At 41.7% G+C, this 14112-nt stretch overlaps 1 protein-coding gene across 1 annotated transcript in view; it reads right to left on the bottom strand.

Annotated features, from left to right (window-relative positions):
• Positions 1–752: 752 nt before the first annotated feature.
• The window catches only part of NEGR1 (neuronal growth regulator 1), a 292805-nt gene continuing 279445 nt past the window's right edge, over positions 753–14112 (bottom strand). The window contains exon 7 of the mRNA XM_010561496.1: positions 753–1713. Within this exon, the coding sequence (XP_010559798.1) occupies positions 1589–1713 (125 nt within the window). The 3' untranslated portion in view covers positions 753–1588. The remainder of the gene's footprint in view (positions 1714–14112) is intronic.

The following is a 14112-nucleotide window of genomic DNA, read 5'->3' as shown; positions in this document are numbered from 1 at the left end:
ATTGGGGTCACCAGGAGATCTTGCATTCAAGGGCTGTTGGCCAAACTCATGCCGCAGCAGTTTTCACAGATGGCATTTTTAAATTCAGCTGTAAACTGTGAGCAATGTTTTGTGTTAATGCTGTCCGGGGGTTTTTTTAAAAAAAAAAAAAAAAAAAAAAAAAGTTAGTAGCATTACATGCTATTTTGAAACTTGATCCTTCACTGAGTGAAATGAGAGTATTATCTTGATAGACTGCAGTACTAAGAAATTGTGTGTGAGGACTTAACTGCTGTGGTAAGATATTTGTACAGTGTTAGTATATTGGTAATGAAGTCCTGTCTGTAAAGATGATTTTATCATGGACGGCAACATGCACTTCAGTACAGTTATTGGAGCAACCTTGTTTTAATATATATATGTATTTTATATATATATGTATATATATAAAATTCTGCTTGATACTTCATGTATTTTCAGATATCTAGTATTTAAAAGCATCCTTTATCATTGCTAAATTAGCCAAACCAGTAAAAAATTAAGTGCAAGAAAAATACCAATTCACATAGTTTTTGCCAGTAATACAAAAGGGACTATTCAGCTTCTCACATTTACAGCCATTTAGGAATTTTGATTTAGAATGACTAAGGGAAACATTCCTACATTCAGAAGATGTCTCAAAATAATTTGCGTTCTCTTTTGTAATGGGAAAACTAGTTTTTACAGAGATCACCTACTGGTTAGTGGTGGTAGATGGAAAACATAAAAAGGAGTTGGTGCTATCCTTGACTAATTGCCTAAAAACCTAAGTCTGCAGCAGGTCGATGACCCCCTGGAGATGGGAGAGGAGGTTTTCCTTTTAGCCAATAGCACCTTTGTCCTCAACTAGAGACTCCTTATGCTCAAAAGGATGCCTTAGCATTTCCCAAAACACATTCCAGATTTGTTGGAGAGGAAGAGGAAAGTAGTGTTTTATGAAGGCACACCCATGCTGAATTTGCAGGAAAAAGGAAAGAAAACAGAAAGCAGTACTGCACAATGCAGTTATAATACAAGGCTCATTCTTGAAACCTGAATATCATGCTAGAAGAAAATCTAGATATGTGTAATATTTTGAAGAAATACTTTGAAGGCAATATTATTTGATTTTTTTTTATCAAAAAAGAAAAATGTTTCTGTGTAAATGTGGATAGAATGCTATTTATGAAGGGAACTGAATATTTGTATTGCAGCCTTAAAGAAGCACATTTTTACTGCAATATTTTTTTTTTGTAAACTACGGTCTGCAACTCAGCAGACCATGACTGAATGCTTTTGAAAACTTGTAGATTACAAACATGAAATCACAATTAATATCCTCTAAAAGTAATTTCAGAGCTTTCACGTCTTAAAAAAAGGACAATGTGTACTGCTTCACAAGGTAATGCAGCTAATCAAAAAAGGAGTAGAATTAAAGTATTTACATAATGAGCAATTCTACAGAAGGCGATCATCCCCATGTAAGCACTGCTGATTATATCCCACGCTGCTTTTAACAAACTCTACCAGATTGGATCCAGTCATCAGCACTTTCAGAGAATCCTTAAAAGCCTTTTATGGGTCTTTACATTTAGTGCAGAATGATGTTCTTCAGGTAGAATATGCTGGTGAGGGAGGACAGTGTCAACACAAGGTACCAGCAGGAGAAGAGGACTTCAGCGTCACCGGTGATCCCATACTGGGCTGTACTGGGAGCTGCAAAGAAAAGAAAAAGGGCTTAAGTGAAAATTTCCACTCTTAGACCCTCAAATTCTTAGTTTTCATTAATTCTTCTAAGATAACTCTTAGAGCAGCAAAAGCATTCTTCTGAAAACTGGAGAAAATGCTGCAAAAGTAACCAAGCCCTCCTGCTACACTGCTCAGTGAATATTACTTTCTGTTTTAGAGAGGATAAATCATCATTAAGGCAAGCATTTAAAAATGTGAGTACTTAACATCAGATGAGCGCTTCATGGTTAAACATCTGAATAATTTATCTGAGCATTAAGATCTCCACTGAAATCAATGAGAGGTGAATATATTTGGCTCCGTTGGAAAACAACTTTCTGCCTAACTTTAGAAGTCCAAGTTTGACAATTTTGCTTAGCCAGAGACATTCATATTTATTTTCACTCTCTGAAGAAATTGTATTTACTTGCTTTAATACAAAGTCTTTCTCAAATTCCTAAGTAAATATTACAGTAAGTGCATGCAAAGAGAGCTAAAATACAAGAAAACAGTGTCGAGAAACAAGTGAGGAGACAATCGTGTGCAGCAGTGGCGAGCGGGCTGTCTGCAGGCTACCCTGCCTGCGGCACGGGAACGCACTGGGGCACAAACCGACGATTCGGGTCTTGTAGAGCCACAGGCAGGAGGAAGGAAAAGGACCTGTTACCTCACCCTGCGCTGAGCTGAAGCTAGCAGGATGATGCTATTGGAATGTTTGGCTGCTAATTAAGCACTGCAGGCTCACTTTGGCTGGCAGCTTTGTGTAAAAAAATTCTCTCAAATCAAATGTTTTTCTTTTAGAACGTGCATGAGACCCCGACCTCTTATAGTCGTACGCAGCATCCTGTGCTCTTTGGTTGAACACTGGTATCAAAGGTTTTGCTTTCCGGACTAGACGAATATGCTATTGATTATTCTAAAACATAAAATCTATGCAAGTCTTGTATCGAGTGCTGTTTCTACAAGCAGGCATCGCTTATGTCAATGGCGCTTTATTTAGATACAAGTTGCAGAATTTGCTTTTTTGACTAGACAATGTCTGCCAGAAACATGGATGGAGATTAGCTGGTGGATGCTGAGCAAGACTGAGCCAGCTTGGTGCCCGCATCCTGGTGCTCAAGGCTGTCTCCTTGCAGAGGACAGAGGTGTTGGAAAGGCAGGAGGGGAAGCTCATTCCTGATGATCCTTCTTGAGCTGGGGATGCTCAACCCAAAGTCTGCACTGCAAAAGGGAGAAACCACTAATGTTGCTACTGTGAAAAACACAGGAGCCATGTGTGAACGAAGAGGAGAGGTTGCCTGGGAGCCTCGGGTTGGTGTGGGGGTGGATACCATGTGGAGGATCCTGCCTCTTCTGCAGGGTCTCTGCTTCCACCCCGTTACACTGCTGTCCTGAGGTGTCCTCAAGGCATGGGGCTATCTGGACCAAGAACACCAAGAGATGGTCTGAAGACGAGACTTCAGCCAACAGCTCTACTCCGCAGGTACGGGAGATGGCTACACAGAACAGGTACCAACAGTGCAGAAGACAGTTTTCGTGGGACCAAGCCAAAGCTTGTCCCACCGCCTTGCCCAGGAATGAGCTGTCTCCGACAGCACTGCTGCCCCTCACCGGTGCCAAGTCCACCTCTGGCAGGGGAGACACCAGGATACGGCGCATGCCGTGCTTTGGAGTAAGCAAAATTCACCAAATCCCCACGTGCTTCCCTTTTGGGCAGAGAAGAGGAGAAGTAAAGCATCCCTGATGGCAGGCGTGAGCTGTGCTGCCGGGGTGTCCAGGAGGGTTGCGTGGTGCGGGCAGGATGGAGTCCAGGGAGCAGAGCAGGATCTCGCTCCGTGGGGTTGGTACCCAGCATTTGGCCCGCACGGGAAGCCCCCCCCTGCCCTGAGATGAACGATGCCAATAAAGCAACAGAGGGGATTTCACTACAATCACAGCCTGTCTGGAGGAGTAGGAGAGACTGCAGCAATCACCCAAGAAATTAAAGTAAACCTGGGGGTTTCACCAAATCCTGTTTGCTTTTGTAAGACGCAGTCTCCTGAATTTCAAGTTTTGTTCAGTCCAAATACTGAAACATAAACATCCCTTTTCTTTCTGTACAGAAATCTGTGCTATGTGCTACCAGGTCCATTTTCAATGTATGACATTTTGTTTGGTGCAGAGTGTGTGATAAAACCCCAAATCATTCATTTCCCCCCCTGCAGAAAGGTTCAGCTAATGAAAAAAAAATTACAAGATGAAGCTTGATTTTGAAGCTTAGTTTAGTGACTTATAACCATGACTAACTGCAGGACAGGGCGCTCTCTTCTCATTAAAAAGGAACTTTCTGTGGTAAGTTGGTATGACAAATCAACATTTAATTTATTACAAAAAACAGGCTAGCAAGCTGAAGCATAGCGTAGGTGGCATTCCATTTTGTCATATTAAAAGAATTTCCCCAACGTAAAGATAATTTGAACTATGGTGGCTATAAAAGCGAGTGGAAAATTATGTAAATCTGATTTCCTGCATATGAACCAGTACTATCTTTCTAAAGCTTATTAAATCATATCTGGATTGTTTCAGCACAAAGGTACTAGGTGAATTAATGGGGGAAAATACATAGACTTGGGTAGATAATAGAAAAGAGTTATGGTTCCCAAAGCTGGCTAACCAGAAGAATTTGATGTGAAAGAAACCTGAAGGAGAAGCAAATCCAGAGAAGTTTAAGCCACTGGACTCTGCTGGGTTTGAATAAAATGCCCTGGGGGCTGAGTTCCCGTGGTACAGGGAGGTGCAGGATGCCAAACAAGTGCAGAGGCTGGTTTTGCTGGTCCATGGGCCATATCCCTGATCCCACCCTGTCCCACACCTCCCCCACTGTGGAGCAAGGGTTTTGGTGCTATGTCTGTGTCTGATAAACAAGATTTTCATTTAATAAGCTCCTGAGTTTCTTTAAACTGGTCTTTGGCATTACAATAATGAATGAAATCCAGCTGTGCTGCATGGCTCCCAGGTTCACTGGGACTGATGCTCTGAAAGATCTTGAGCCGAAATTTAAAATTATTCTCCAGGCCCTCTACTACCTGTTCCATTTCCTCAGATTTCTTTAAAAAGGGCAAACCAGTGCGAGCCTGCTGCCATTGGGGTCTGCTGATTAATGTCTGCTGGGTATAGTTTCACTTAGTGAGACCTGCAGTGGCATTTGCTATAGAAAACCAAAATAAACCTGAAGCTATTCACATTTGCGTCCACATGGCCCCAAGAGTCGCCCCGAACAAGGAAATTGCTGTCATTGTGGAAATGTCCCCAAAATCTATGGCATGCCAACAGGCAAACTGATCAGAAGTTGGCTTTAAAGGGCTTTTTTGGAACTGTATGCTGCAGGTTTAAAAAGACACACTGATTTAATTCAAAGAGGAACTGGTAGCTGGAAAACATTTGCCATATGCCTGCACAGGACCAGCAGTTCAGCGTGTGCATCATAGTGCGCTTCTTCAACCCTCAAATTCATCCGGCGGTGGAAAAAGCCTGACTGTTTTGGGGGTTGTTTTAATAGTCTCCTTTTACAATTAGCAGCCCGAATTAGAGCACCCTTTGGGAAGCTCGGCTGGCAGAGATGGGCAGGACGCTGCCTGTGCTTTTAGCTGGGGAACACCCGGTTGTCTCAGGTACGATGGATGGTGACTTAATGATTGGGAAAGGCTTGCCAGATCATTATGCCTCCTAACTCCAATCTGACTTCTGGAAATCTCCAAGTGTTTCTAGTCTCCAAAGTGAATTTATAAGCAGATGTCCCTCCTTCACTGTTAGTGGCAAATGGGTTGCATCAATTACAATGTCACGGTAAGTCTACTGGATGGCATACAGTTTAAAATGTTGTGCTTGGCTCTTAAAAATTCTTAAAAATTAATAAGCTTTCATAGGTTTTTTTTTTGATGGTTCTCTATATCAGACTAAAAACCTTAGCTTAGGAATGAATGAAAAGGTTTAAATGTTTGAAAATAGCATAAAACTCACAGCTTCTTTTTTCTTCCCTACTAAGATCTTAGCATTGAATGTCATTGTTTTATACAGACACACACACTTGCACTTGCAGTCTTAATATTGGTACAGCAAGATAATGGTGGAGGTATGTATGATTAGGCATTAAATAAAAGCATGAATTATTTGACTCTGTGATTACATCTGCAGCTATCCTGGGCATTTCCATAATACCTATCACCACCATTATAATGAGGCATGCTGTTTATAACTGATTTTACAGCATGTGAAGCTTTTGGTACACGGAGAGGGGAAGGAGAACAGCAGTTGGGCCACAGAGAGGTATTTATCTGGCTAAAGATTCTCCTCCAGAACAATGTCTCGGTAACTGTCTGAAATGGAAACCAAGGTCAAATCATTTGGCTCCCCTTGTGCTGATCTGGCAGTGCAAATTCAGTTCAGAGCCATGGTAGGGATACCTTAAAAGAGTGAATTTCCATCTAGAAGAAGATTAAAATGAGCTTCATGAAAAGTCTGATGTTTGAAATATAAAATGACCTAGGACTTAGAAGATGCAATAGGTTTAAAATATATCAGCTTCAGTCATTGAGGGATAATAATTTACTTTCTTGCTAGTGGAGAAGTTGTTAAATTTTCCTCAGAGCCCGACAAGCAGCGTCCCGTCTGGCAGGGCAGCGGCAGGGTGTCCGGCTGAGCCGCGCTCATGGCAGCGTCGCGGCAGAGCGGCGAAGGGACCCGGCGGGGTTCGGCAGGTCCCTGGGCATGCCCTCTCCATGCAGATGGTCCTTCCCCCGGGAGCTCTGCAGGGAGCCCTGTGCTCCTTGGGATTTGCAATCAACACCTGCCTGCTGAGAGTAACCCTCAATGTTGGCACACAGCAGTAGGTCACAGAAGTGGGATGTGTGTGCATGTATTGCACCGTGTCCTCATAAGCGTTATCAGGCTTGTCTAATCTCCCTTAATACATCAAAACTATCTGTAGATCTGTGCGAGTGGGTGCTCTTGTTGCAGCAGGGACGGAGATACGCAGAGAAAGTTTCTGCTCCCATTCCCCCCTTTGCTTTGTAACTCCCTGTGTTATTATTTATTGAAAAAAGCAGGTCTGTTTCTCACTTTCGACAAGACCGTATCTAGCATCTTTCCTGGGAGCCCTTTACACGGTGTCACAGCCCTGCAGAAGGAGAAACCCCTGCTAAGGTCGGCACTTGCCGCATCCTCCACCGCCACCACCGCCAGCCAAGGTCCCTGCGTGCATGCCTCTGAAGTCCACGTGCTCTTATCAAGCTCTCCTTTCTTCTAATTTAGCGATTATTCTACATAATCCTAATGTTTTATAACAGTTAGCAGTTGTGAAAATATTTAAGCACACTCTTAGCACAGACAGGATTATATTCAAAGATCTCTCCTGGTGGTGAATAGAAAGGAACAAAGTAATATTATATCACTATCTCTAATTAATACAAGAGATTAGGAAAAGTACTATGCTGAAACGTGCAAACCAACATTTCCTAACACCAAGCACTGCATTAACCAGAAATAATTACAAGCTTTAATGCTGATGCCTTGTAGACAAAAGCACAGACCTCTTTAGGTTGTCTGAATAAGCAAGACTAATTCTGTTAAATGGATTATGCAGGGAGATGTTAATAAGCATTTCATTTAACTATATTCAGATTAATGATTTATTATAGGAAAGCCTTAATAAATAGTTTTTTGTGCAACATTTAAAATATACAGAGGCGGAAGGAATAAACTAACTCAAGGTCAAAGCAGTAAGAAAAAAAAAGATTAAAAAGACTGGGCTGTCAAAAATGTTTTTTTAAAAGAAAAGATTGTAAGATAATGGGACTCTGAAGGCTCAGTGGAGTCCTACAGATAACATCTCTAAATATTGTTACACTTGAAGTTAGTTGAGGATTTATGGCTTTGGAGAAGCGGGTCGACAGTCTATAAAAGACTGAATTAGAAAGCAATGGCTTGTGATAGGAGAGCTAATCTGCTTGGAAAGTGCTAGAACAGGCTTACAAGCGTTTTGACCAAAGGAAAGTTTGTCAAGAAGAGAAACCTTACTCTGTGCCTTGGAGGCCAGGCAGGATTGTAGAGAGCTTGACCTTGGGAGAACAAAACCCTAAAATCTTGTGTAAAAATGAATCAGCGAAGACACCGATTTGTTTAGTCTTATGCAAATGCAATCATCCTCAAGGCTAAGTGCCTGAGACAGGAAATTTGCAGTGATGGAAAATTCACTAGTGAAGTTAAATAGATAAATCTGAACGAGAAGGTCCTTTTGAAGTGTGTGCTAGATGGGAGACTTTAATTAAACAGAGCTTTGACCATGATAATAACATTTGGAAAATGCTAATAATTTAGGTAATGTTGAAAGGCGTTTGGTCTGTGTCTGTGGTAGCCGAGAGCTGGATGTGGTGACTCAGAAGGTTCTCTCCAGTCTGATGTTGCTCTGTTATTGGTATGAATCACTGAAATTCCTTTTAATGACAGAGAAACGTGAGGCACTGGCCAGGCCAACATCCCCAGAGCACATCTGAAATGCAAAATGCTTATGTTTTAAATAAAGGATTACATTTGCAAGAGATTATTTTATAAGTGATGTATGGTCAAAATGTTTTGCTTATCCCAGCAAAGACAGCCAAGTGAAGAAACCAGTGCAGAGCTATGTAGCCCTGGCTTTTGGAAAAGTGAGACACATTTTATGTGATGGCTCACGGGGCACTGAAAAACATTTTCACTGAGTATAACAAACTGTTAGACGAGGTAGCTCAATGCCACCGGACGTGTCCTCACCTGCGCGCAGTGTTCATTTGTCTCCCCAGTCCTTGCTCATGAAACCACAGGGACAAAGAGTGGCTTTATCGTTCTCTGAAACGTGAGTGCTGGCAGAAAGATTTGGAAGATGAGCCCCCCCCTAGACCAATGGAATTGATAAGAGAGGCGTATTGTCAGGTCCTATACACTGGCATTCACACAAGGCTGCTGTGAGATGCACAAACTGTAAAATGAGTGGCTTATGCTGATTTGTTTCTTATTTCTAATTTAAATGAGTAAAGTAGCATTTTTTGAGTCTTAAAATAGGAATACAGAGAACAAAAGATTATTGCTATAACTGCAGAAGCAAAAACCAACTACTTGTTGCACTAAAATATTAAAGCTTAGTATTTTAAATTCTTGAGATATGTATGCCACCAGCAACGTTTTAAAGTGAAATATTATCCCAGTGCGTGTTTGCGTGTATCTCAGTGTATGCACAGAAAATAAGAAAGAAGCATTTCTTCATTGTTTCAGTCATAAAGACCCCGGTTGTGATATTCTCTGTGTCTAATTCCAAACTGGTTCTTGATTCTGATTCTGACTGAGTTCAAATATAAAATATGATCTTTACAGGACTAAAAAGAAAGTCAAGCAATCAAAATATGATAACTAGCTGAGCCACCCAGCATTGTAATTTCATCATTGAGGGGATCTTTGCCTGGGAATCTGGGTTCCCTGGCTGTGGAAACACACGTCCGAGGAGGCAGCAGAAGAGACACGTTTCTCTCTCTGCCCTCCGCAACAGTCAGAGTCACCCTTCCCGATCCACCCACTCACACACCGACAAGTATCTCATGCTGAATATTGTAAACAGCTAAGTACTAATTTAAAACCAGCTAAAAATACACACAGTAATGTAAATTTTAAGTAAGATGATTTTTGCTTGCTTATTAATGTGATGGGGCATGCCAGACACATTTTGCAGTTGTTCAAACTAGACCTACTTAGTGAACGCTTAACAGCTGCATTTCATTAAGCTTAAAGAGAAAGCAAAACCATAACTGATGGAGGTTGTTAACTATATGCAAAAGGTTTTTAAGTGCCTTAATTTCTGTTCTCAAATAACTCTCTGGAACAAAGCACTTCCAAAGTCAGCAACTTCTCAAAAGTACTTAGTGCAGGCGTCTCAAGATATATGGTATGGATATGGAAGCACCCCCAACCCCCTTAGGCTGGCTCACCTGGCAACCTGTTATCTTGCAAACAGAATCGTTCCCTGTTCTAAGGAGAGCATCCCACGCTCAGGCTGAAGAGGATGCAGTTACGGACCTAGGCATCAATTCGGCAGAGTTGCATTTGGGAATGCGGTCCTGGGGCTGGGAAGAGCTTTGGTGAGCAGCAGCGAGGAGCAGCCGTGCTCTGGGGCAGTGGCGGTGCCAAGGCGTTGTTGGATCAGGTCACCTTTAAGATTTTTGCTGTGTCCTGTTTGCTTTTCCCCAGTTTCGCTGCCTTGAGACCCGCCTGAGTCAACCACCTCTCAGCAGCCTCTCTCCCACTTTCAAAAGCTGTGCTAACAAATGGAACCCTACAATTGTAGGGTTTTTTTTCTAAAACTCATTCCTCCTTCCTGTCAGCTCCAACATCTACTGTTTTACTTTCCAAATTGTCACTGATTCCTCTCATAGAAAGCCACCTTTAAATCTGATTGTTATTGTTCACAGCAAAACATTTAATGTAAAAAAAAAAGGGGGTGTTATTTTAAAGAAACAAACTTCTCTAATTTTTCAAGCTTATAAATGGTGAATAAATTTTCCAGCTAACTTATACTTTTAAAAAAATCATGGTAATTTGATCATATATAAAGTTACAGTGTTTAAGATATCAGAAAAAAAAATCCTCTCCAAGAAGGGAGTCACGTGGGCTATCTTATACTTAGGCACAAGATCCTGGTAACTCAAAAACCTTGATTTTGGACATTTTCACTTCACATGCTAAAGGAATTGCTGTGGTCCTCAGTGTCAATCTGTGCTTTTTGAAGGAGTTCAGCATCTAATTATTAGTGATATGATAGTTAGAGACCTACAAAGCTATTAACATTTTCTATTCAGTATACGTACACCCTTGAGTTGTTAAAAAACGTGTATAACCCAAATTACTGCATTTGAATACATTTGAATGTAAGCGCTTTATATTGCTACTGTTTTCACAATGAAAAGGTATTGTTAAAACTTTATTACCTAGGTGTGATTTGTTTCCAAACTTGCATTTTAAATTTTAGCATATGGTTGCCAGTAGAAAAGTCCCCATTTGCAGGCAGTTATCACACGGTGGTACCTAAAAATCCCTGTAGTTATTGCTCACTCTAATTATATAGTCTTGCTGTTGTTCTTACTCAGTAGTGTTTGTAAGTGTGGGCTTTTCAGTGGGGGCCAGGCATGCACCGTTTTAGTTACTCCATATTTCTGTATTTACAATGGATTCAAGTAACATGAAAAATGGGCAATGGTGATTTGGAGAAACTCTTAACAATAGCAGCCCTAACACAAAAGCCTGTTTTGTAGATAATCAGTGTAAATAATAGATTCCCCACGTGCTGCTGTCTGTCAAGTTATTTCTTCAAGCAAATGTCTCTGGGTATCATAAAATCAGAAAAATAGTGGTGCTCAGACAAAGCAAGCTCACACTAATCTTTCAGATAGTGCAGACCTGCTTTTGTTGCAGCTGCAAAAACAAAAACAATTTTAAACCCTTATGCATTGTTGTACAGTATATCTTTAATGGAATTTCATTTAGACACAGATAAACTTGATCATATCAAATAAAACCCCCTTCCATTAAATAATGCAAAGGAAAAGAATCCTTCTAATACATTAATAGGATAAATGAAGCAGGCACTGAACACAGAGTGCCTTAGTGTTTTAACAGGATAAAATAGTACAGCCCTGACATACCCGGTTTTGACAGCAAGGAATATTTCGTAATCCCAAGAAGTATTTATGAGGAAAATTACTGTGAAGGCATAGAATAAAATTTGGCTTTATATATCATCATTTATACTCAAGTTATCTCAAATTTCTTTGTACAGCTGGGAAGAGTGGTCATACTGGAACAAATAAAGTATGTTTTAGGAACTTCAGAGCTGTGGATGTGTACCAGCCTCGGACATCTGAGACGACTTTTAACAGACGGAAGAGATACCAGCCCCAGTCCTGGGATGAACCCATGCTTAACCCAATCACCACCTGATCCCTGCCTGTAACCGGTGAAGGAGGCAGGAGAAAGCAGCCAAGTGCTGTGTCTGGAGAGTAAAGCAGAGCAGGTCATCGATGGCACTGGACAGACATCGCGCTGTCCGTCAAAGCAGACTGAGCCCGAACATAGCTGCTCAGAACAAAGAGCTGTGTGCACCGAGTCACTGACAATCCCAAACCATCTCCCGCAAGTCCTCTAGCACTGACCAGCAATACAGGGACCGTACCAAGGTGACCCGAGCTGAGATTTTAATGCAAGAACCTCAAAGCTGGATGTGCTGTAATGAGAAGGAGCTGCATGCATTTCAGAGGGCAGATTACAAGTCAAAATAAACTTAGTGACTAAGAGAAATCTTCTGGTCAGGAAAAAAAAAAATTCAATTCAATACGGCCAAAAAAATCCTGCTCTTTAACAAAAACAGCCAACTGCACATGTACTGGAAGAACAAGAATTGACCCTGTGACAATTCCTCAGGAAAGTGTCTGCGATTACAGTGGATCGCCCATCCTATCCTGCCATGAAAGGAGAAACACGTTTCTGGGGTGTGTAAACAGAAGTGCAGCCTACGAAGGAGCGCTGCTGCTCTCCTCGGCGTGGGGGGGTCATGGCGGGAGATGCGCAGACTGGCTGGACGCAGCCCAGGGAAGAACGATGAGATCATCTTGCCTGGGAAGAAAGCTTGGAACAGCAGGACAGTTCAAAACCCGAGGGGGAGAGGGAGTCCCGATAACGGCTGAGGGATACCCGTCAAGATTGTCCCTGGAGAAGGTAAGGGAATGGTCTGCTTGTGTCTGCAGCAGGTAGGACCCAGAACAGCTATGAAGGCAAACTTGGCCCTGGGTTGCACAGAAAGGATGAGGAACCTGCATCACTGCAGAGTTTTAAGAGCAGTGTGTACAAATATCTGGCAAAAATAGCAGCAGACACCACTTCTCTTGCCTGTGGGAAGAGGCCTTTCTAGATGTTCTCTTTGGGCCTTAAAAAAATAATAATCCAGGCATGCATCGTAATTAGCAGTGACTGAAACATTGAATTTCTTTCTGGAACTGGAGGTACAAGAGGTTCCAGAGGAGGAAAGGGAGGGTGGCTCGTGGCAGAGACAAAGATCAGTCACCTCAGCCTGCAGCTCCTGGAGCAACTCCCCGTCCATAGCACAGGCTGCAGCTCCCTCTCCCTCTCCTAGAAACTGGCTCTCAGTTCTTTCCGATGGCTTAAGGACATGCCTGTTTTATGCAGACTGCGCAGAAAACTTTAAACAGATCTTTAATTCTCGCAGAAAAACGAACGCAGCTGTGGAACCTATAATTAGCATATGCCTCTTGGCTTATCAAACCCAGTTCTGCTGTTGCATCATGCCTTGTGATTTCCCTCATAAATATCTTAAGATCTATCTTAAAAGCAGTTACTTGTCTTCCACTGGGAGCAATCAGTGGAAGGTTTCTCTACACTTCTGAATGGGTAGGAATTTTCTTATTCCCAGGATATATTTATCTTTGGATGAGCTCTCTCTCCTCCTGGATCTCACCGCCTGGTTTCCACTGGCGCTGCTCGTGTGTGGTTTCCCTTCGTTAGACTAAGCACCGTGTTCTAGTCTCCTTCCTCTTTCTCTTCTTTCTCTTTGTGTAATAGGAACAACAACAGATTCAAATACTTTACATAAACTTGCAGTTTTAACCCATTTCTTTGTGGGATCAGATCTGAAGGGCTGTAATTATCACTAATGTTCCCACATTAGAGCTATTAATAAGTTAAAGGGCACTCTTGTTTCTAAGGCTTGAAATAAAACCCGAGTTCCATTTTCTTTGAGTTTGCCAAGCCTTCCTCTCCTTCTTTAGCTGTGCTAAAAATAATTTACCCAAGGATTACTAAAAAAAAGGAAAGATTTTTTTGAATATTATTTTGTGTTTTATTACAGCAGTAATTTCTTTGGTAAGGTTATCTTCAGTGAGTCAAATAAATTTGCCTTCAAATAAAAGTTATTACTTAGCCCAAAGGCCAAGCAGAGAGTGCTTTCTGGAATCAGAACCACTCTGCCTCTTTGGAGCATATATGAGAAAAGTTGAATAAATGCAAACCTAGCGTAGCTTGATAGTCAGAGTTATATGATCTACTACTATGTATTAATGAGCTAGAAACACTGTCTAGGATTTCATAAGCAAAATAAGGCCTCTTTAATAAAAATAGTCCATGAAATGGTGAAAATTCCTACTCAAAATTCTAACAAAAGTCAAGGGAGATTATCATATTGCTGGCTCCCCTGCTTGGTTACACAGGCAAAGCTACAGGGCTAGCTTCAGAAATGCAATCTGTCTGTAAGCACCTCTAGGCAAAACCCCCCAAATTAAAAATCCCCCCCCCCCCCCACACCCCCCCACCCCCCCCCCC

The sequence above is a fragment of the Haliaeetus leucocephalus genome, unplaced genomic scaffold (genome assembly GCF_000737465.1).
Source record: "Haliaeetus leucocephalus isolate CR32 unplaced genomic scaffold, Haliaeetus_leucocephalus-4.0 Scaffold147, whole genome shotgun sequence".
Classification (NCBI taxonomy): domain Eukaryota; kingdom Metazoa; phylum Chordata; class Aves; order Accipitriformes; family Accipitridae; genus Haliaeetus; species Haliaeetus leucocephalus.
Note: the sequence above shows the minus strand (reverse complement) of the source record. Positions and strands in the feature narration are given on the sequence as shown.